This window comes from Tiliqua scincoides, chromosome 2 (assembly GCF_035046505.1).
Source record: "Tiliqua scincoides isolate rTilSci1 chromosome 2, rTilSci1.hap2, whole genome shotgun sequence".
In the NCBI taxonomy this organism is placed as follows: domain Eukaryota; kingdom Metazoa; phylum Chordata; class Lepidosauria; order Squamata; family Scincidae; genus Tiliqua; species Tiliqua scincoides.
In genome coordinates, this window is record NC_089822.1 from 213,870,879 (window position 1) to 213,893,650 (window position 22,772).

Sequence of the window (22,772 nt, forward strand, 5' to 3'; positions counted from 1 at the left end):
GGGCAAAGTGCATGCTTGTGTGCAAAATCTGCATGTTGTGTTCTTCAATCATTGCCTTCAGTGCCTGGTGAACAGTGGCAGTGGTGAGGCTGAAGTACAGCTAATTAAAAACCATTACACACTTTCTAATAGCCAAATGCTCATTTTAATTATACGCAATACAATGTATTTGCTACAGACTTTGCTAAAAATTACAAAAGGAAGGTAGGTTTCATAGGTTTTTAAAAATAAACTTTCTTATAAATTCATAAATAGGTGACAGTAAAATATCAAAATTGATTCTTGTATGCAAGCTTTGTTCCCTGGTCATCTTGCATTTCACCTCATCTGGTAAACACTAAGCTAGGAAAAGTGAGGCAGTTGCCACTGATCAGAAAGACGGGCTCTGTACCTGTTCCCAGAAATCTTGATGATGATCACTAAGCAATAAAACAGTTCTAGAAAATGCGGAAAACTTCAGTTAACACCAGAGTTCTTCAAACCTTAACTACTTTTGGAATGAAGTGAGTGAATTCAATATGAATCAGAGCTTTCTCCCCACTAAGTATGTGAACCGAGCCTTCTTTCTGGCTAGTGGAAGTGGCATGGCCCTGGGACATGAGATTTTGGAACGACTTGATACCAACAAGTGAGGCACTATTACAGAGTAGGAAATGCCTCTGACAACAGGAAGCACATGAGGAACCTCCAAAGACTGTGTCAGAATTCATCACTAAAGCTGTCCCCCAACATAACTTCTTTCAAAAATAGTGCAAAGACACAAATCAGAGCCCAACCCATGCCAAACACACAAGTGTGCATATTTTTTCCTTTTCAAAACTACAACTTTGTGCTGCTTTTCTACAGATTCTACTGTCAGGCAATGGCATTTCATACAGACACACACTTGAGTCATTGTACTTACTAGACAAGCTCTATGGGTTTTTCCCCTATGGGTGGGGAAACCACTTTGGGGAGGGTGATTTTTGAGTGGGCAAATGACAGAAAGGAAAAAGGTTACATGGCATACTTCTCCCCACCCCTCTCAACTGCAACTTCTGAGCAAGCATCACAAATAATTTGAGCCAGTGTACGTAAATCAACTGCAGCTATGTTGACTGACCTGTAACTATCAGTCCTTGTATTTAAATACAGAACCCCAGTTTCAGTTCAGAGAAAGGTGTAACCAAATCCCAGCAGGACTCAGGTTAGTAGTGACTAACTTATGCAATACTGTCCATTTTCCATCAGTGTTCTACTGATTTCAGTAGGTCTTATTCCCAAATACATGCAATTATGCCTTAAGAATAAACTATCTTCAAAAAGGGGGCCATTACATTTTTCCTTCACCTGTTCTGCGTTGTTAACATGTTTGTTTCATCCTGCTATGCAAAAGTGAGAGACACTAAACAGGAAACCCTTGCCTGTTTCACTTCTGCTTTTTATTTCTGGGAGGCAGCCCTTCCTACCACAGTATATTTTCAAAAGCACAACATGCCTAATGAACAACTGTTTAACACCCATAACTTTTAGGGCAAAGACTTTCTACGTTTCTCCAAATCTACGACTTCTATTTGGCTTGCATGTATTTGTCAAGATTCTTGTATTTTCATATACACACCACTCCAGCAGCACAAAAACAAAACACCAATCACACAAAGACAGGTGTGGAGCACCAAGGCCTGGAGAGCAGATGGAGGAATGCAGCCATTTGCACTGCAGCATAGATGGGGATTGCACTAGAGGATGTGCATCACAGTGCAGAGGAATTTGGGCATGAAAATCTGCTTCTGCATGCAACCTCTCTGATAGCATTGAGGAAAAGGGGTCCAGGAGACCCATTCACTGAGCACAAGCAATCTATATATCTGAAAACTCAGGAAAATGGGCAGCAGAACAGCATTCTATTGCAGAAGGAAAGGGGGTATCTCAAGGTTTATTTCTCAGAGGAACAAAAATTTGCTTTTCTGCAATTTAATACAAGCAACTGAAATTTCAGCATGTTGCAAAATGTATGCTGTGAGAGGAATTTCACTGATATTAGCATAACAAGAGCATGCACATAATTCACCCACGCAGTTTTTTATTTTCTCAAAATACAAATCAAAGCAGCTAAAATATAACTGCAAAAACATTGTACGTTCTCATGTTTTCGGTGGAACTTACTTCTAGGTATCTAAGTCTGGAACTAAGGGGTAAAGTTAGCCACTAAACAACACGTTATCTGGCACTTCCTTATCTTATTCTGTTTCTCAAGTTCCAATGTTTCCAGCTGCCTGAAAGCTCTGAAGCTTCTGAAACTGCAACTCCCCATCTTTTTTCTGATGCTGCCACAGTCTCTTATTTTGAAAGAAAGAAACACAACCCCATACCTTCAAAAGCAGCAGCAGCAGCAAACAGGAACTAAAAAGCCTGGGTTGAGCAGGGAGAAGATAGGCACAACTGTGTGATCTGTTCTAAAAGCTAGAAGAAAAACAGTTGAATGGCACATACTACAAAGTCCACCACAGCCTTGATAGCAAAAAGTTGGAGGAGGGTGGGAAAGGAAGAGACACAAAACTGGCAATTCAACGGGTATGACTCACAATTTCAGGAGACTTTGCTCTGTAGCAAAGATGAGAGGGAAAGCAGGGATAGTTCTCATCCCTCCATAGGAGACATGTACATTGTTTCTTCAATATTACACAGGAAATGAAAGAAATGTGCAAGGTCTCGCCCCATGCCTGTTTGTGTGCTACATGCAAAGCCACTTTTAGATTGGATAGATGCCCTTTATACTTGTTAAATGATCCACTATGACAGCTGATTTTGCTTGCACATTCATCCAATCTGGTATTATGTCAATGTCATGGACATAGCTAGGTCAGTTTATACATTTCCACTATTGCCTATTCCTTTATTATTGAAAATGTTGCACAAACCACAAGGGGAAGGCACTGTGCTAGAGAACACATTTCAAATCTCTACATAGACTATGCATAAAAATGAATGTTATTGACTGGTTTATAAGGCTAGTTTATTTTTTAAAATAAAATTGTCCTACCTGGAAAAGTAATATTTATATGGAAAATTACTGTCCACCCAATAACACAGAAATCAACTCATTAACTGTATTTTTCTTGCTTGGTAGGTAAAGGTGTTTAAAAATGGTGTTTTACTCAAAAGTAAGCCCATTGTGTTCATTAAGACTTAGGCTTTAATCCTATCCCTCTCACCGGAAACAAACACCTCTATTGATAGGAAAGATTACAGTTCATCTTGTAAGCCGTTAAGAAAACAGATTATTTTATATCTGGCAATATATAACCTATACTGAACATTTTCAAATGCAGTCACTAGAAATAACATTACTTTTAAGGCTGAGAACTGCCTCCTTCAAATAAGCAGTTGACCAAACGTGATCAGTTTTTCAAAGTTCAGTTAATGTTCAACCACCTGAAAGTTTCTTAATGCTTATGCCGTAAACCCTGATCACATGCTCCTAAATAGCTCCTCTATGCCTCACTGCACACTTCTACTAGGAGATTTCCAAGTTAATTTGGATACAAATAGGACCCAATCTTAGAAATAATTTTAAAAAGGAAAAACTCCTGTTTAAAAAGACCATCCACCTGAAAATGGTACATGTGTGGTGTCATTAATTATTAATGATACACATGTGCTTCAATGATCACATTTCTCTACAATAAACATTGCTTCTTACTTAGAAAAGATGCTTGCAGGATAAGAAATGTGGCATATTTCAAGAGCTCTCAAGACTAATTGAGAACTATTTTTTGTACAAATGATTATCTCTCTATTGTCACCAGAAGCTACTATGTGTCCAGTGTGCTTCAACTGATATATCTGAAACTTTCCTGTCAGCTTAAATTCTGTACTAGTTTAATTTGGGTAAACCAATCCTCCTCTTCCACTGCTACGTGTCTTTGGCATGTTGTACTTGATATACAGATGCTAATAAAGAAAACTGTGTTAAATGAAGCGTGGTTTTAACACCACTGTGAAGCAAAAACTGGATTTAGACAAAGCCATGAAAAGGTATCTTGATAGGATCTGACCAAACAGACAAACCTTCACAGATCAGTAATGCTATGGTTGGGATGGGGCCAACATGCATGAGCTGAGTGATGATGTGGCCAAGTGGCTAAGCAATTTGACATTACAAAAGTCAACATACAACAAGTAAGCTACATCACTCCAGCACGCAAGGGTTGTGTGAACAAGCCCTGAGGCTTGACTAAAAGAAAAGAAATCCTGGTCAGAAATACCATTTCTTTGCTACCAATAAACTCATGTTTTGCAGATTTTAAAGTGAATGACTATTGTATATTTTACTATGACATTTCATCTGAGACATGTCTTTTCTTTACAATTCCTACAGAATATATTTGTGGGAAATGTCGTTACTGGTTCTTCTAATGTGACTGAGGAAAAACAAAGTGCTTAACTTCTTTCCAATGAAATGGGAATGCTCAAACATTTTCTTACCAAATTCCCATTTTAAAAGTTCAGCATTTAGGGATACCAGCCCACAACTGCATTTGTTGTGGCCTAACGCTCTCCATGGACAAAGGACCCTGGGGATTACAAGCACTGCATTTGCACACTATGGGAGCACTGACAGACTGGTGCATACCCTTTCTCTTCCACCCAAACTTATGACAAGCCCCTGCTACATTCACAATCCCACATATACTTATTACCACTAACTTCACAATGAACCTGTAGGCCAGTGGTTCTCAAACTCGCAGGGAGTTTGAGGACCACAGTAAGTCCTTGCGAGGGAGGGGGGAAGGCAGTGATGCAATCCCTAGGATCACGTGATTAAGGGGGTACAGGGACTGGCATGCACTTACCAGTCTCTGCTGCAGCCTCCTGGGGGTGCTGGGAACCCTGCAGGGCTTCCCAAGCTTCAGAAAGTGTGATTGCTCCGTTTTCACTTTCTAAGACATGGGGAGCCCTGTGATCCTGGGGATTATGTCACTGCCTTCCCCCTGCTCCCGCCCCTTAAGGGGGCAAAGTCCAGGGCCCACAGGCTGGGGCATTGTGACACCCCAGTTTGAGAAGCCCTGCTGTAGGCCATTCAGATCTTAAGAGTCCCTGGAAGAGTGCCTCAGTGCCTCTCAATCATTGCATGGCTGTTTGCATATATCCTCTACTGCAGTGGTGTCCAATCTGTGAATCATGGAAACCAGCCAGGGGAGTCACAGAATCCTCACTAAAAATCTGTTGTCCTATACAATGAATAGGATTGCAGCCCTAGTGGGGAGCTGCAGCCAATGGCCCAGTAGGTCAAGGGAGCTGCCGGCTGAAAAAAATTGGAAACTACTGATCACTCAGAAGCATCCCCAGCATTACCTTTTTCATTAAAACATTTGCAAGCACAAGCAGGTCCACAGTGACACAAGTGAATTTGGCAGCTGCTGTTTCCTTGCAATATTCTGTTAAAGTTCTGTATCCATTTACCAAGCATCTGTTCTAAAGCGTATAAGGAAATTCAGTCTAAAGTAAACAAGTTAGATTTGTATCACTTTCTTAAAATCTGGACTGTAATTTGTGAATGCAATGAATGACTAACAAAAGCTAGTCTCTTAACAGTGTTTGATGAGCTACAGTATAATCTTATCTACTGTATATGAAAGGTCAAGAGAAAGTCCTAAAAGCATAGCAGAATCAATGTGATTCAACAAGGGCTACAAGGAAAGGTTCACACAGAAGTGAAATATGGGTGGCGCTCCATTGCATCTTCACTCTCAAATTAACTCATACTACAAAATGCTCAAGACTACTAACTGAGGAGATTTGTGTTATAAAATTAGCATGGATATGGGGCAATAAGTAAATTCGAAAAACATTGGTTGCACAGGATAGCTTTTTTGCATTGCACTTTTGACAACAATCCTGTAAGCAGTCTTATATCTTATACGGATAACACAGCCTGGCAGCGAAGCCTATGCATGTCTACTCAGAAGTAAGCCCCACTTGGTTTAACAAGACTTATTCCTAGGTAGGTGTGTAGAGGACTGCAGCTTAATGCAACTTTCCCAAATGTATGTACTCAAGGAATCATTAAGTCATCCTAGCCCAAAGTGATGATTCTAAACGTCAGTCCTTTAATCAGAGAACTGGAAAAGGCCATTACAGCTCTCAGCCCCCTGAATCAAATGGAACTTAGCTCTGATCTAATTATTCCTGCACAAGTACATCAATTTAGGACTTGGCCAATCCACTTGGTGCAATCCACCATACTACTGTTGCTATGCAGCTTCCATTCGTTTCAATGGGCCTTACTGAAAGAAATGGAAATTATGTAACAGCAATGCCTGGCGAAGACTAGAATGTTAGTAAAATCCTAGAATAACATTTCTATTTTAACCCCAATGTTAAGATAACTGAGTTTTCAGTCCAGTTTCATTCACTGGAGTTTTCTATACCTCTGTGTACAGTGATTATTAGTAACTGCTAGGCAAAAAGTGCTTTTTAAACTCTAGAGGACAGTGTAAATCCTGGTACACAGAACTAGCTGGAAACAGAACCTCTCAAATCATACCTCATGCTACATTACTATGCAAAACACAGTTGCAAAGACTAACCCTAACTGAAAGTAAGGCCTCTTCACTTTTTACCTCTATAAAACTCTTAGAATTAAAACCAATATTTTGAAATGACAAGCAAAACGCCACAATCAAGAATATTATAAACTGTTTTATATTGCAAAAATCAAAACAATAAAAAGGTTCCATTTTTTATAAGTTTTTCTCATTAATCACACCAAAATTTTAAATAGGATCCATTATATCAGTCTGATCCTGATATTTTTTATGCCTAATGAAATTATAAACTGATATTTTCCGTTTATACTAATCTGAGTTAACTGTATACTTATCTATCTATATATCTGCATTTTTTAACATGTCTTGAATGTTCAGTTTCACAGAGACATGGCTCTGAAGCAAAGCACTTTTAAACGTCCCAAGAGTTAAGCTCTGAAAATGTTGACTTAAAAAACTTGTAACATCTATTCATTCTTCATATCCCAGTTTTAAGGTGCTCAAAAAAAGAAACTGATTGTTTTAATTTTTTAAATTGCATTTAAATTGCAGGCATAAATTTAACTTCATACATAAATGGTACAGCAAGGATTTTCAACTTAAATACATTGAACTGAAATAGTCAATCAGTCTTGATTAATTGATTGCAGACTTTTTATCAACAGTAAAGATTATTCCTGCAGAAGGGATGAATAACTGCAGATTAAGTAATGTGCTTTGGCATAAACCATTGGGAAGGGAGAAGCTCAGTTATATAAAATGATTATTCTACACTTTGAAAACATGCTTCATACAGAAACTGCTAAGGCAATTTCAGACATAGATCCCTATGTGATCAATAGAGAATCCAGGGTCTCCTTCTGGAAAATCAGTAGTGATCACTTACATTTTGAATCTGTACTTTCCACACTATCAGACAACGATTTCTTAACAAAACTGGCCCAAAACACTGTTAAGAGGAACAGATTTTATGATGTCTGAAAGTACCTAAAGTTAAAAAAAACTGTGGGTCAATTTGTAATTTCCTCCATTAATCTAATGTTGAAATGAAGTTAAAAGAATATAAAGAAGCTCTAGCTAGGATATATCCTACACAAATAGTCCAGTTACAAATTAACAATTGGCATAAGTGACTGGAGCGAACCTTTAATGGAACTGGTTAGATGTACTGTAGCAATTAAAGAAGCAGATGATTTTGGAGAGAGAAAAAAAAGTTATTCAAAGTATCTCCCTTCCAGTGGTGTTAGATGTGAATTTTGAAATGGAATTAATAAAGTTGAGGATTACAGTCCAGAAGATCAACTTCAAGAAGGAGCCTATTAAAACGGTGCAAAAGAAATGATTAACAAACCTCTTAATACCACAGTCCTAAGCCTATTTACTTGGAAGCATGTCCAATGAATTTTCAACAGCAATTATTCCCAAGAACTTTCTGCTGAAATCAAGGGGACTTGCATCCAGTGAAATGTGTTTGAATCAAGTCTTTCAAGGTGAAAATAATGAAAATAAATTAGAGACCCACGTGTTATCAAGGTGTTCCAGTACTGCTCAAGCTGGTTTGCCCTGAGAAGTCCATCCAGCTAGATTTCCACCAGTGGTAGTAGGCAAGTCCCTTCCCATGTGCTGCATTTTAAGATCAGGGGAAACATACCTTCTGTGGAGGTTCCTCATTTTGGACAAGTGTGGGCTGCTTAGTCCTATATTTAAAACATTCAAGTATCAGATACTTGAAACACCCGTTCAGATAAAACTGTGACCCTGTGTAGTTTTTGATTCTTGGTGGAATGTTGAGAGTTTAAAGAGACAGTGTTAAGACTCACTGACCCCAAACCAGAAGTGTTCTATTCATTGACAAAATGCCACATAGAGAGATTTAGAACTGCAGCTCTGGTAATGCACCAACTTCATGTTCAGACTCTTCACTCAAAGAGATCCCAGTGGCTTTCTTCTGTGCAACTTACTTTCAAGTTGCACACATTTCTCTGAAACAAATCTGATGGAAACCATCTCAGAAGGCAGACTTTTTGATCTACAAAATAAAGTCCCTTCATATTCAAAAATATCCTGCATATGCTAATCTCTAACCTACAAAAGCACTGGGCTTGCAGGCAGAGGATACTGCTGTTCTGCTATGCAGCATAGAGGGTGGGCATGTGTTCACATGTGAGTGTAAGAGGAAGGGAGAACGGAAGGTACCTTCTAAATTCCAGTAAAAAGGAGAGATCTTTCATAAGCTATATCAGCAGCCACAACCCCACCCTTCTACTACATCCTTGCTGTCCAGTTTGATGCTATCTGTATTTTGCTCACTGAACACGGGGCCTCCATGCCTCATCATCAGCTCTGTCGCCATCTTTACAAAAGCTTCCTCCACGTTGCTAGAGTCCTTTGCAGATGTCTCTATGGCACAGATGATATCATAGCGTTCAGCCAGACTCTGAGCTTCTTCTAGCTGAACCTCCCGAAGGTCACTTAGGTCAGACTTGTTTCCTGGCAGGAAAAAAGTGAAATTGTTTAAAATGCAACTCCTGAGATTAAGAAAAGTGTTCGGCCAAAAGAATATAGGAAAAAAAGACAATTGCTAGGACTCATGAAACTGTGGTTGGAGAGACCCCAAAAGTGAGGCAAGCAATCAGGTTAGAGATGAGATGCCATCACTATCTTGGAGAGGAGAAAGGGCAAGTGAAAAGTAGGAGCTTTATAAAAAAATCTGTTGAAGTATGAAGAAATCTGAGCCACTGTAAGTTATAGTACCTGCACAGTGGATAAAAATTCCAACTTGTTCTGATGCTGACAAAGCATGCACTTCAACACAGTAATTTTCTTTGAAAAAATTCTGTGCCCCCAAAGCAATATATTCTCACACCAATTTGCTCATTTTACACAGTAAAAGCTGTGTTATCCCATACTTGGTCAAGCAGCAAATTCAGTTAACTGGCAGCACTATGAGGGCATGGAGATGCCAGTTAGGAGTGAGTTCCTTAATAAGGTACCCGTTAGGCAAGACACCTGCCCACCTCCAAGCCCCTTCTCTCACCTGACAGGGCTTCCTGTGCGATGCCCCTTCACACTCTTATCTTCCTTCACAAGGACCTCAAAGAATGAAGATATTCCACTTCCTTTTACATGCGGCCTTGTAAGGAAGGAAGTGGAACGTCTCTGTTCTTAGAGAGTCTTTCTGAAGAAGGAGGGCCCTCTCAGGTAAGGAGAAAGCAGAGGAAACTTTGGGGGTGGTGATAGCTTTGTCAACTGGCACAGTGGGGAAACCAACATGCTTGATATAACATATCTTTTACTGTACTTGTTTGTACTGCTTATCTCTGGAACTAGCATGCCAATGAATGTTTATGCCACAATTTTTCACTCGATCCACCATTCTATCAGGAAACTGCACAGAGAGACATAATCCCTTTCAATACTGATTTCAGGTGACCGACTGCTGATCCCTATGGAAGTAAATCTCAGGCCACTCAAAAATGAGGTGGTGTTTCTATGTATTTGAGAGACTCCCTAGAAATGCAGAAGTTTGTAAACTTTTTTTTGTTAAATCCCACCCAAATATGATCCTGCTCCAGGATCTTAATAGAATGCTAACAACATGGAGGTAAGAAAATACTAGAGTCATTTCATTGTCTGATAAAGGAATACCTGGCCGCACTGAATGTCTTCACTGCTACCTTTTAAGAAAAATGGGGACATATATGCTCTTGAACAATCACAGCTTTGCTAAAATCCTGAATTTCACCATTTTTTCTTACACATATTTTCATTTCTGCCTTGGCATACACTGCCACTCACAAAAAACAGTTGGACAGGTTGTGTGCATCTATTAATGAAGCCTATGGTTGAGGACAGCTAAGCCATTGGATGTTCAAGTTGTCAAATAAAAAGAGGAAAATGGAGGGAAGGGGAAGCATGGCTTGCTCGATCTACCCTAACAGCATAAAGCATCCAGGAGGTAAGCGTTAGGGTCAGGAGGATGCAAAAATAAACCTTTCCATGTTGTATTCAGCTAGCTCCAATCCCAAATCCAATACAGCACAAGAGGGGAAATATAAGAAAAAGTCCTAACAGTGTTATAAGGATCCTGTTCCTGGCTGGAGTCTAGAGCAGGAGTACTCTGTCAGGGGGTTGAGGATGTACTACAAATGTAGTTTCATGTCCCCACCTGTTCCCTCTAAGAATCAACTTGGGTAAGCAAATGCCTTTCAGTTTGGAAGCCAAATAGAGCTACTCCAAAATAAGGCAGCGGTAGGGAGCAACAAGCCATCCAGTGCATCCTGGCTACTGCCGCAAACAGAGCAGAGACATCTGCCAGCTGCTGGTAAATTCACACAAGGGGTTGGAGGAAGGCAGGGAGGGGGGCAGATTAGGACTGGGACAGGGCAGCAGTGGCACACAATGATATCCTAACCCTCTTCCCAGCCTTGGTCTCCCAACCTGGGTCCATAAGGGCTTGTGACAGTTACAGAGCTGGCACAGATACAAGTAGTCCCAGAGGTGCTACAAATGTTCCCTTACTCCAAGGAGTCCTCTGGAGGCCAAAACACACCCATGGGATCCAGTGGGCGCCATGTTGGTGCAGCTCCATTGCCGTGCAGGGAGTTAAGTAGTATTGAGCTGTAGGTTTGTAAATTAGAATATATATGTAAAACTGTACATTTTGAAAACTCAAAAAAGCCTGACAAGGCCTTGTTAGTTTCCAGGGCATATGAAATTATAGCCTGCCTTTCCACCTCCAAAGAGGCACCCAAGATGGCTTACATAGTTACTCAAAACAATTTGAACCTCTAGAACAGTCATTTTCAACCACTGTGCCATGGTACACTGGTGTGCTGTGAGTGATCCTAACGTGTGCCACAGGAATTTGGGGGAAGGTCATTTATTAATAGGGCCAATGGGAGATTGAGCCCCCACTGGCAGCATGGTGTGCCTTGCCAATTGTCAAAAACCTGGTAGTGTACTTTAACCATTTTAGTGCCTTGTCGGTATGCCGTGAGATGAAAAAGGTTGAAAGTCACTGCTCTAGAAGTTAAACTATTGGGGGGGGGGGAAAGAATTACAACTGAGGGGATGGACATCATAAGGTCGAACAATTCCTCTTATCTTACCAAAATGTATTAGGAGAGAAGGAAAGAATGACACCTTTTCCCTTTTTCACTTTCCATTTCCCCTGTCTCACTATATGGCAATAAAGTGCTTGCTGGGACTGGTAACCACAGCCAAACCCAAACCCTTCAATAAGCACTCTTCGGTGGGAGATTACAGGAGATGGTAAAAGGACGCCCAAACAGCACTACAAGTTGCAAGTTCTAGACCAACTGGAAACCTTCTGTGAGAAGCTGGGAACAGGCAATATTTTGTTGCTGGTTACCACTTGATCACCACCAACACAATAGATAATTCAAACTCAAGTTTTATTTAGTATATTGTACTGTACATTGGCAACATACTAGGCCAGTACCCAACTATCTAAATGCTTCCAATTTTCATGCTATTGAAAAACTTAATAAAATCCTTGTCTGCTTTACTAGACACACCATAGGTACTTAAAAGCGTGTTTTCCAATGCAGATTTTCATCTGAAAACACGCTGGATGACTGCAGAATCCCAGAGCAGCTCACTCTGTGCAAAAACAAAACTGTGCAAGGCAACTATGGGGATCGTAATAGTCTTCCATTTTCTACCAATGACCTATAAAGCAACTGAATCCACTTCTCCATCCTCGAGATGTCTGTTGAGTTGGTAAATGCTTCTCTTGCTGACTACTTTTGTCTTATGAAATGCAGATTTGCCACTTTGTATTCCTGAATCATCCAAAAATTAATTTTCCACACTTACCAATTAGTAATTGTACTATATTGGAGCCAGCATACTTTCTCACATCCTCGATCCAGCGAGGAATGGACTGGAAAGAGCCCTTCTTGCTGATGTCATAGGCTAAGATAGCTCCATTAGCACTTCGGTAGTAACTCTGAGTGATGGTTCGAAACCTCTCCTGGCCAGCTGTGTCCCATATCTGCAACTAAACAAAATAAGGAAGAAGTTAGATTCCACCTCTTCATTCAGTAATTTTCCTGGTAAAGGAAGGGGTAAGACAGATTCATTTGTAATGCAAAATTGATTTTTAATGTTTCTAAATCTAAAGGGCTTTTAGATTGTGAGCCCTTTTGGGACAGGGAGCCATTAGTTAATTGATTTTTCTCTGTAAACCGCTTTGTGAACGTTTAGTTGAAAAGCGGTATATAAATACTGTTAATAATAATAAATACTTTTAATGCTCTAACAGAGCAAAACTTCACTGAATTGAACTCAACAGTGAGTACATAAGTATACATTGTTTGGGTATATAATATCCCCTTTAAAACATTACCACATAGTAAGGGACTGAGTACATATGGCACATGATCACCCCGGTTGGGGATTAGCAGCCTAATGTAATGATAACAATCCTGTTTTCAAACCTGTCACTCCAATTCAATATCACACACTAGAGTTATGACTTACACAGCACTTCAAAGAACCACAAAGTCCACAAAGAACATTCACTGACACTAAAGAAAGCAAGGGACAGCCCCCTGCCCCACAGAACTGTGTGCATGGATTAGAACCCCGAGGAGCTCTTCACCCCAGTCTACAGAAAGAAGCAGGTCTCCATGGGCACAGCCAGGCTTCTGAGAGCCTCCCTTCCAAGAAGCCACTACCTAAAATTCGGTTAACTTTGGGAGTAGCCTCCACTACGAAACAAGGAGCTACGGTCAATAAAAACAACAAAGAGTCCCTCAGTGCATGCACAGAACCATCTTCACATGTCACTGAGTATTTTTGGCTCATAACCTGACTGTTTTGTAAGACATTATACTCCAGTGATGTAAAACTAGAGACAAACCCCTTTTCAGTTTGCCTCCTTTCATATTAATGCTAACAGCTACTGCCAACTTTTAAGTCTTTTGCACTTCAGTCGGAGGAACAAGTCCTGCTGATTTCAATGGAATTTACTGCCAAGTAAGTGGGCTTGGGACTGCAAACTTATGGCTGCAATCCAACACCCACTGAAGGCAGTGGCAAAATTCCCATTGCCTAGAATGGTGCTGGACCGCACTCTTCGATTACAGATGCTTTTCATCCAACATTTCTTTGAGTGCCAATGAAAACAGTATTTTGATGAGGCTCCTTCAGGCTGTCCTCCCATCTGAGCTGTATACACACTGGGACATAAATTATAACTTGACTCTAAAATCTACAGTTCTAAGTTGAATAATCAAGTATGTGATTATTTGACAATATTGGACAGAGAAAGGCCATATTACATAAATTCAGCTTTAACAAAAACAAACCAAAATCTAAGTCATTAAAATGCTTCTAGAATTTTTCTTTATACGGGAGGTTAAGAAGTCCTTACAAACTATTCACCAGGGATGGGAACTTGAGTCAGGTGACCTGAGTTCGAGTTGCAAAAGTCAGCGTTTTTCGCTGACTTGTGTACACTCGAGTCAGTTGCGCTGATGACTTGGGATTGACTTGAGTCTGAGGCCAGTGACTTGGCACTCGGTCCCCACACATGCAGGCTTGAGTCTGTCTGTGTCTGGGTATGCTTGCTTACTATTTTCGCAGTGTGAAAGACCTTGTGGGGCCATCATTCAGACCAGGCAAGCAGCAGGCAAGTTCCAGCCCAGAGGCCGGAAACAGTTAATGTTTGCTTTTGAATCCGAGCAGGAGTGGGGGAGGAAGGAGCAGTCTCTCTTGCCCATCTCTGAAGGAACTGATTATCATTGGATGAAGAATGGGTGGTCTGATTTGTTTCTCTAGATGAGGGAGGGCACGAAGAGGAGCCCAAGGGGCTTCTTGCCTTGGAATTGGCTGGAGAAGCTCAGGGAAAAAGGAGGAAGGGAAGCAGGGATAGGGGAGGTTTGTACCAATCACGCTTTCCAACTGCATGGCTGCTGTGAGCTCTGTTGTTATTTAGGAGAAGGAAGCCTCATTGAATGACCAGCGCAAATGACACTACTTCTGAGTACAGCTGCAAAGGATTGGGACATTCTGATAAGCCTTGCAGCTGCTGCATGTGACCCCCCTCATAAGAACATAAGAACAGCCCCACTGGATCAGGTCCAAGGCCCATCTAGTCCAGCTTCCTGTATCTCACAGCAGGCCCACCAAATGCCCCAGGGAGCACACCTGATAACAAGAGACCTGCATCCTGGTGCCCTCCCTTGCATCTGGCATAGCCCATTTCTAAAATCAGGAGGTTGCACATACACATCATGGCTTGTAACTTGTAACTCCCTCTTGTCACTTCTGTCCCCGCTCCCACACAGTCCGGCCCACCCCCTTCCACCTTGTTTACAGATGAGATGGGGACAGCAGGGGAGAAATTAAAGAGAACTCCCTCCCACACACACACACCCTGACAGCAGCTCCATTTTTTTCCCATGGAATTGCTGCTTGTTTTTTAAAGGGGAAGATTCATGACTTGAGTCTTTCAGTGACTCAAAAAGACTCTGGGCAACTTGGAAAGTGCCCCCATTATGATTCATTTTCAAGTCAAGTTGCAGGGGGCAAAGACTCGTGATTCGACATGAGTCAAGTCACGCCTGACTTGCCCATCCCTGCTATTCACAACATAAAACACAGTTTTCTTATTTTTTTCATATTTATGTTATTTGTTTCTGTATCAAAGGTTTAGCAAGTAAAAGTGAACAAGACAAGATGCTATACAGTACACTAAAAAAATGTCAATTCCTGTCCAATTAATACAGCTTATCTGTTGCAGGTTTATAAACTGGCAGGATGGCCAAATGCCCAAAATCACAAATGCCCCCAGCTCTCATTTTTGGACTCCCTTAAGGCCAACAGTTAAAGCCTGTAGGGTTGTCCCTGCAGTTTGTTTTCTTGGAAATTACTGCAGCATAATTTGTTCACCGTTTTAAAAGCAGCTGCAGGTACCTAATTTCAAGCCACAAAACCATGCCTAATTTTGAGGTGTTTGCATGGGGAGAACTCAAGTGCCAATTCTGGTTTAGGACTCAGCTTTAGGATGTTGTGCATGCATTCATACAAACTGAGTGAGGCATTCTGTGTTTCTCATTTGAAATCCAATGAGAGTTAAGTGTCAGCAATAACCAATCAGTAAACTAGCTAGCCATCTACAAATTTAATCTGCCTCCTGCTTGCTGCCAAAATATGTTCCTCTGGAAAGTATTCATATACAGCAAGAAGTGTGGCTAGCTACTGCTAATTTGCAAGGCAACACCCAGCCCTTTTCCCTCAAGAAACCACTTCTGTCTGACGATACAGCATTGTTCCAGTTCAAATCACAACATAAAATTGATGAGGAAAATGTCTCCTGTTAGCAGACTACTGTAATTTGGAGTGCTGTTCACAATGTGGTAGTGCAAGATCTACTCTTATTGGCTACTGTCCATGGAACTGCTTATGACTGAGCAACACAAAACCATCTCCCCATGCCCCAATGGTATCCTATCCCAACACCATCACTCAGCCTGCAAAGAACAACCAGTCTGGGACCTGAAACTGACTTAGCTCCAGACAAGGAAGGAGTACAGGCATACACAAAGCCTGGAGCTTTTAGCCCAAAGGTGAAATTGACAAGTTGGGAGCCAACAAGAGCCTTTGCTGGAGCAGCCTCCCTTCTCCATCAAAGCAATAATTGGGTGAGGAAAGGGAGAGGAGGGGGAGCATGTCACTCTGATTGGGGTTCCCACACAAAGTTTAAACTGCCTGCTCTATTCTGTACCACCAACCTCAGCCTGATTAGTAATACAGGACTGGGGTTGGGAAGTTTCAGGGTTAGTGTCACAGCAAGGGGGGAGGGGTTATATCCCTTCCTCATTATGCTGCCCAAGTTTCTTTTTCCTCCTGTCAAAGAGAGGAAGAAAGGAAATCACCCTGTTGTGTTGTTTGCGCCCTCTTGCTTTAATCATTGTCAGGACTCATAATTACTTTCAATCTTCTATTCCAGTGGAAGGGCTTTGCAAGTGCACAAACCTTTATCAGGAAGGTTTCCAAGGCCTCTCTTTAATAACAACAATTTGCTGCATGCCTGCAAACATTTAACACAGTTCTCTTAAATTCTGCAACTTGTAGTTGGCTCTTAAATTTGTACGTCACAAAACATGACAATCTAAAACATGAGACATGAGAATGATGTCCATGACACGAGTCACAAAAAACATGTGTTTTTGTGACTTGGATCAAGTCTTTATGAATTGAGTTCCCTTCCCTGGAACAAACATTATACAGCATCAACATCCAAAGTAGTGGTAAACCCGGAGCAATACAGACGTCATTACAGATTATGTATGTGTTCGCAGAGCCCACCAAAAGCCCCACTTTAACCAACCATCTGTCTCACTGCCTTTCTGCAAGAAAATTTGTTCCTATTTAGCTCTTAAAAAGAATTTCTTTAGCTAAACAAATTAAAAACTGTAACATGCTTGCCAACTTTTTCCTACAGTAACATGTTACCAATCTCGGTTTCTGCCACATGTAAGAAGCTTGCTTTAACTTCTAAGCCCCTTCTAAGAGTGCTTAGCAGAGACACCTGGTACTAGGTGGAATCCCAGGAATGAAAATATTTGTAACTTCTGTATTTTCTCTGGCGTTTCAACTGAGCCAAATTTAAGTCTCAGAGGGGGGAAAAGATGCCTACTGCTGTGTCAGCACATTGGGGAAAATGAAAAGAAACTAAAAATAAGGGGTGTAGCTAGGGTTAGCTAACAAAACAAAAATGTATCTCTGCAGGGTTAACTTTTCACACATACTGGAGTTCCCTTCCTACAAGCAATCTCTTTCCCCATTCCTTTCTTCTTTCAGTCCTCTTAACATAAACCTGAAAATATCTTTTTCTTTTGCTACAAATGGCTTAAGTCTTGTTTTGTCACACAGATCCAAAACAGGTAAAACTGTAATGGCAACTACCATATTTCTCTTTCTCTCCCCCACCAATTAAAAATGCAAGACACTGCAATCTTATGTAGCCTAAGCTTGGGAGCAAGGGCATATTCCAATTGAAGTGGAGTTGCTCTTGATTAATACGTGATGTGAGTGAATACTGCATGGAAAGGAAATCCTCTCAGGGGGTAGAGGCTAGCTGGATAAAGTGATTTTCAGGGGCAGCTCACTTCTAATAATTGTATGGATGATATTCTTGTAATGCTTATTCAGAAGCATAGAAAAAAAGCAGGTAAATTGCTCCATTCCAAGTTACCCATCCCATTATCCTAGTTATATTTCTAGAGGAAAAATAATGTGTGTTGATCCAACAGAACTGACCTACACCATTATATTATTTCTTACATGATGGCATTAGCAAATGGGGATGTGCCAGCTTTGTGTGATCATGCTGACGTACAAGGGACCTGGCCAGAGGTTCTTGAGTCATTCTGCTATGAAAACAAGGCTCTAAAAATGGTATTCCAAAGGCTGTGATCCAACACGGAACATGTTCCACAATGGAAATACCACTGAGGTTTTTCCTTCTCAAAGCTTCTTCCATAGAATTCACAAATAGCTCTTTTTGAAACTCTCCCAGATTAAAAAACAGGTTTGAGAATTTACAGAAAGAGTGATTGATTTGAAGGAAAATACCACTTGTCGGCCATTTTCCTTTGCACTGCTTGCAAACAAAATTGCTAAACCAGTTTCTGAACCTGGAGACGTTTCCAGAGCAGCTGAAGGATTCTGTGAATGTGCCTTCTGAGAAAAAAAACCTCACAGAAAAATCTGGGTAGCACATTCTGAATAGCCATATATCACTGTGATCCAACTCTGACAGCTAAGGGGGTTATAGTATGTTGCCCCACCCCAAGGGAGCAAATGTGGAAGGTGTTGACTGTGACATTATGACATCACCACCAATTACTTCTGGGTTCTGAGCTGGGTGGCAGGAGAAGCAGGTGGAGGAGAAGAAAATGGGTGTGGTGGGGCTTTTTTATCTTAGTCAAGCCTTCCTGGCTTCTTCTCCAAATGAGAAGCTGAAACAGCAGGGAGATCAAACAGCCTCTGAAGCAGGAGGAAGGAGAGGATGCAACAGGGTTCTCAAAAGCTGCCAAAACAGGCCTCATGGGCTGCATGCGGCCTGCAAGCCACATGTTGGAACACTCTGTCATATACCTGTATACACGCTTCTGAAGAGCAGATGATGTTTATTTTGGCCTTCATTCATTACAGAAGGACTAAGGCAACCAATGCATCAAAAGTACATAAATTCTAACAGACAAAATACATAAAAAGCCAAGCAGATACCATGAAAATTAAAATCCACCCCAATCAAACAAAGATCCATATCAGAAATTGCACACAGAGTGTAGTGTTAGAGGTACTTTCTCTTTCCAATCCATCCAAAGGTACAATCCCTACTCCTATTCATAGCAAGTTGTCAGCCCTGAGCATTCTGCCTGGCTAGTGCAGAGTCATCAATATCTCCGAACCAAATGGGACCAATTGTGGTATTGTTGTTGGCAACCTTCAGTCTCGAAAGACTATGGTATCACGCTCTGAAAGGTGGTTCTGGAACAGCATCTAGTGTGGCTGAAAAGGCCAATTCGGGAGTGACAATCCCTTCCACACTGGGAGAAAGTGCAGTCTGTCCCTGGTCTGTCTCCCTGGCTATGGGCCTTCCTTCTTTGCTTCTTAGCCTCAGACTGTAGGTCAAGTGTCTCTTCAAACTGGGAAAGGCCATGCTGCACAGCCTGCCTCCACGCAGGACGCTCAGAGGCTAGGGTTTCCCACTTGTTGAGGTCCACTCCTAAGGCCTTCAGATCCCTCTTGCAGATGTCCTTGTATTGCAGCTGTGGTCTACCTGTAGGGTGCTTTCCTTGCACGAGTTCTCCATAGAGGAGATCCTTTGGGATCCGGCCATCATCCATTCTCACGACATGACCGAGTCAACGCAGGCACCTCTGTTTCAGCAGTGCATACATGCTAGGGATTCCACTGTGGTATATTGTGGTATATTGTGGAATTGTGGTATATTGAAAGTGTAATAAGGAAGGGAAAGTATAGTTTGAAGTATAGCTATTACAGTAGACAAAGTAAACTTCTCTTTGAAGGCATGGTCCAGATATCTGTGCAACTCACTGCTCTGTTATGACTGGGGTCAAAAAGAATTGATGTGATCCCACTTGGAAGTAAGCAACTTCAGTTCATAACTGAACTGCTATCAAAGCCCTGCTAATTGGGTAAGAGGCACTTTTTCAAGTGGGTGCTCCTTTTTTTAGCAGGGGGAGAGTAACTGGCCCTCCTCCCCCCAGCAGTGTCTGTTCTAGTGGCTGTCTGCTGGTATTGATTTGCATCTTTTTAGACTGTGAGCCCTTTTGGGACAGGGAGCCATTTAGTTATTTGATTTTTCCCTGTAAACCGCTTTGTGAACTTTTAGTTGAAAAGCGGCATATAAAAACTGTTAATAATATATAATATATAATAATAATAATGGACTACCCTCTCCACAGCACAGTGATGGCAACGACCGCAAGGTGTTACACAGAACATGTTTCTTCAGAAATACTGAACTGTTCCAAAAATTGTCTCAATACCCGGAATAGGATCTGTCTTATTTACTTTCCCAGTACTTTGAACAGTTTTCTAAGTCACTTTGGAAAAGTGTCAGATGATAAAGAACATGTGTAGCAAGGTTGTTGAAGTTGTCCCAAACCTACTCCTAACCCTGTTTGAACATTGCCCGACACACTTTTCCAAACCCATTTAGAAAAATCTGTTATGAAAAATAGGCTAAGGGCATGTCATACTACACAGATGTTTGAAAACCATGTCATTTGTTTTACTCAGAAGTAAGCCCATTGTGATCAGTAAAACTTAGGCTGTAATCCTATCACCAGAAACAAACACCTGCAGCAATAGCTCTCCAGGGAGCCATGGAAACCAGCCAGGGGAGTCAGGGAATCCTCACAAAAAACCCACTGTCCTATACAATATATAGGATTCTAGCCCTAACAGGTAGCCATGGCCAATAACCCAATAGTTCAAGGGAACCACCAGTCAAAAAAGTTTGGGAACCACTGCCTTATGGTCTTGCTGAGTGAGGAAAAGCACAGTCTTTGTAAACAACAGGTGGATTATTTTTTGCTTGCTGAACTTTCTTTCCCTCTTCCTCCCCCTCCGAAAGCATTTCTCTCAACCATTACTTATGTGCATGTTAAAGTCTTAATACAGGACAGAAAGCATGACAGTCATTTTACAATCAAGTGTGCATTCTAGCCAATATACATATTACATCCACATTATACAGGGCTGGTAGGAAATTGTTGTTAAAGTCATGAGTGAGAACATTAACTTCAATTTTTCAATCAGAAAAAGGGGGCAAATTAGGGCAGTTGCTGTGAGGCTTGTTACAAGGGGCTCAGAGAGCTTATAGAACTAAGAACCTATAACATTTATTCGGAAGTACAAATACTTAAGTGTGGATCAGAAGTTTTTCAGACAGGTATCTGTGTTAGTCCTGTGTTAGGGGCTTCAAAATGAAGAATTTTACCCATATGGGGTTCCATGCAACTGGGTTGCCAGGCCCTATATGTGCACCAATAGCACACCAGGATGGTGCACACCTGGTCCTTGGATCCTTAGCATAGCTATCCGCAAGCATAAGGACCACAATTGGATTTATGCATCATGAGAGCCATGTGGAACCTGGCACATGGCCTCAGTGCACAGCAGCAAAATGTACAGTGATTCAGAACCTTTTGAGACTAATATGCAAATCATGGCATGAGTTCTTAAGGTTATCAGAGATATGGAGTAGACAGAAAGGGAAGCTTATAAATGAATGTACAAGAGTCATCTGGTGAACTTGGTTTTGACAAGAGAACATACACCTGATCACTGTGATCAGAGAACATTACTAGATCACTGTGGAAAACTTGGAGTTGGCCACAAGTGAACAGCATCTGAGAGGACGTGAGGAGAAGACCGACCCCTGGGGTGGGGATGTGCAGTGGGCAGGGAGGCAGGGCCTCCGCTCCAAAGTCCTGTGATAAGTGCCACTGCTGTGCGAGGGGCGCAGGCACCCACAATTGACGCGCAGATCAGGGAGGGAGGGAGCACAGAGCGGGTGGGCTGTGGGCGCCTCACATACTGGTGGTGCTTTCCAAAGGGCTCTGGTGGCGAGGCAGAGCCTGCCTCTCCACCCACCGCCATCCTGGTGGGGTGGGAATGGGAGGCTGCCACGACCCCCGCCCCCCCGTGGCCTTGCTGGGCTTCTTCCCCGCTGCACACCTGTTACCTGCCCGGCTGCTGGAGGGGGAGGCACCTCCCCGCCAGCCTCCCTGCCAGGCCAGGCCAGCCCTCGCCCCGGCCCACCTTGACCCGCTTGCCCTGGATCTCGAGGCTCTTCATGGTGAAGTCCACGCCGATGGTGTTGCCCTGGCGCTCGGCGAAGGCCCCGGTCTTGAAGCGCTGCACCAGGCAGGTCTTGCCCACGCTGGCGTCGCCGATCAGCACCAGCTTGAAGAGGAAGTCGTAGTGCTCCTCCGGGTCCTGCCCGGGGGGCGCCGCGGGGGGGCCGGGCATGGTCCTCTCCAGCCTCCCGAGGCCGGGACGCAGCGCCCAGCCCGGCCTAGCGCCCAGCCCGCCGCCGCCCGCCTCGCTCCAGCCTGGGCCGCGGCTGCCACCGCCTCAGCATCCTGCCAGCCCGGCGACGGAGCATGCGCGGTGGCGGCCGCCGGGCTTCTTCCTTGTGCGTTGGCCGGCAGGGGAGCCTCTCCGGGCGGCGGGGCGGGGAGGGCGCGGCCCCTCCACTGCAGGCTGTGCGGACGCCGGCCCCTCCCCCGGCCTGCAGCTGTGGCGCGCCTTCCGCACGTGCGCGCGCGCGCCACCCCGCTGCGAGGGGGAGCCTTTGGGCGTCAGGTGTGCAGCTCTGACTGGAAATGCACACTACCCACACTAACCTGGGAGTAAGTCCTGTTGACTATAATGGAGCTTACTTCTGAGTAGACAAGCATATGGGCCCCATCCTATCCAACTTTCCAGCACTGTTGCAACCACGGTGCAGCCCCGAGGTACCTTGAGGAGCCCTCTGTGCCTGCCTCCCCACCACGGGATGCAGCGCATGCCTCACTGGCGTGGTTGCACCGGCACTGGGATAGGATTGGGCCCACAGCCCCTTAGCATCGTTGCTTGCAGTGGCATCCTGACAGTGTCAGTGCTTTTGCCAGAAATAAGGACACGCACATCACATCACACAGCATTGTCTTTGTGGGTGCGTCC

General features: G+C 42.8%; 1 protein-coding gene across 1 annotated transcript; it reads right to left on the reverse strand.

Moving 5' to 3' along the window:
• Nucleotides 1–144: 144 nt before the first annotated feature.
• Nucleotides 145–22,246, reverse strand: RAB43 (RAB43, member RAS oncogene family). Its single transcript, XM_066613486.1, has 3 exons — nucleotides 21,867–22,246; nucleotides 12,372–12,555; nucleotides 145–9,020 (listed from the first exon to the last, which is right to left on the reverse strand). The coding sequence occupies exons 1-3, from the start codon at nucleotides 22,074–22,076 to the stop codon at nucleotides 8,770–8,772; spliced, it is 645 nt and encodes a 214-aa protein (XP_066469583.1). The 5' UTR covers nucleotides 22,077–22,246; the 3' UTR covers nucleotides 145–8,769.
• Nucleotides 22,247–22,772: the final 526 nt, after the last annotated feature.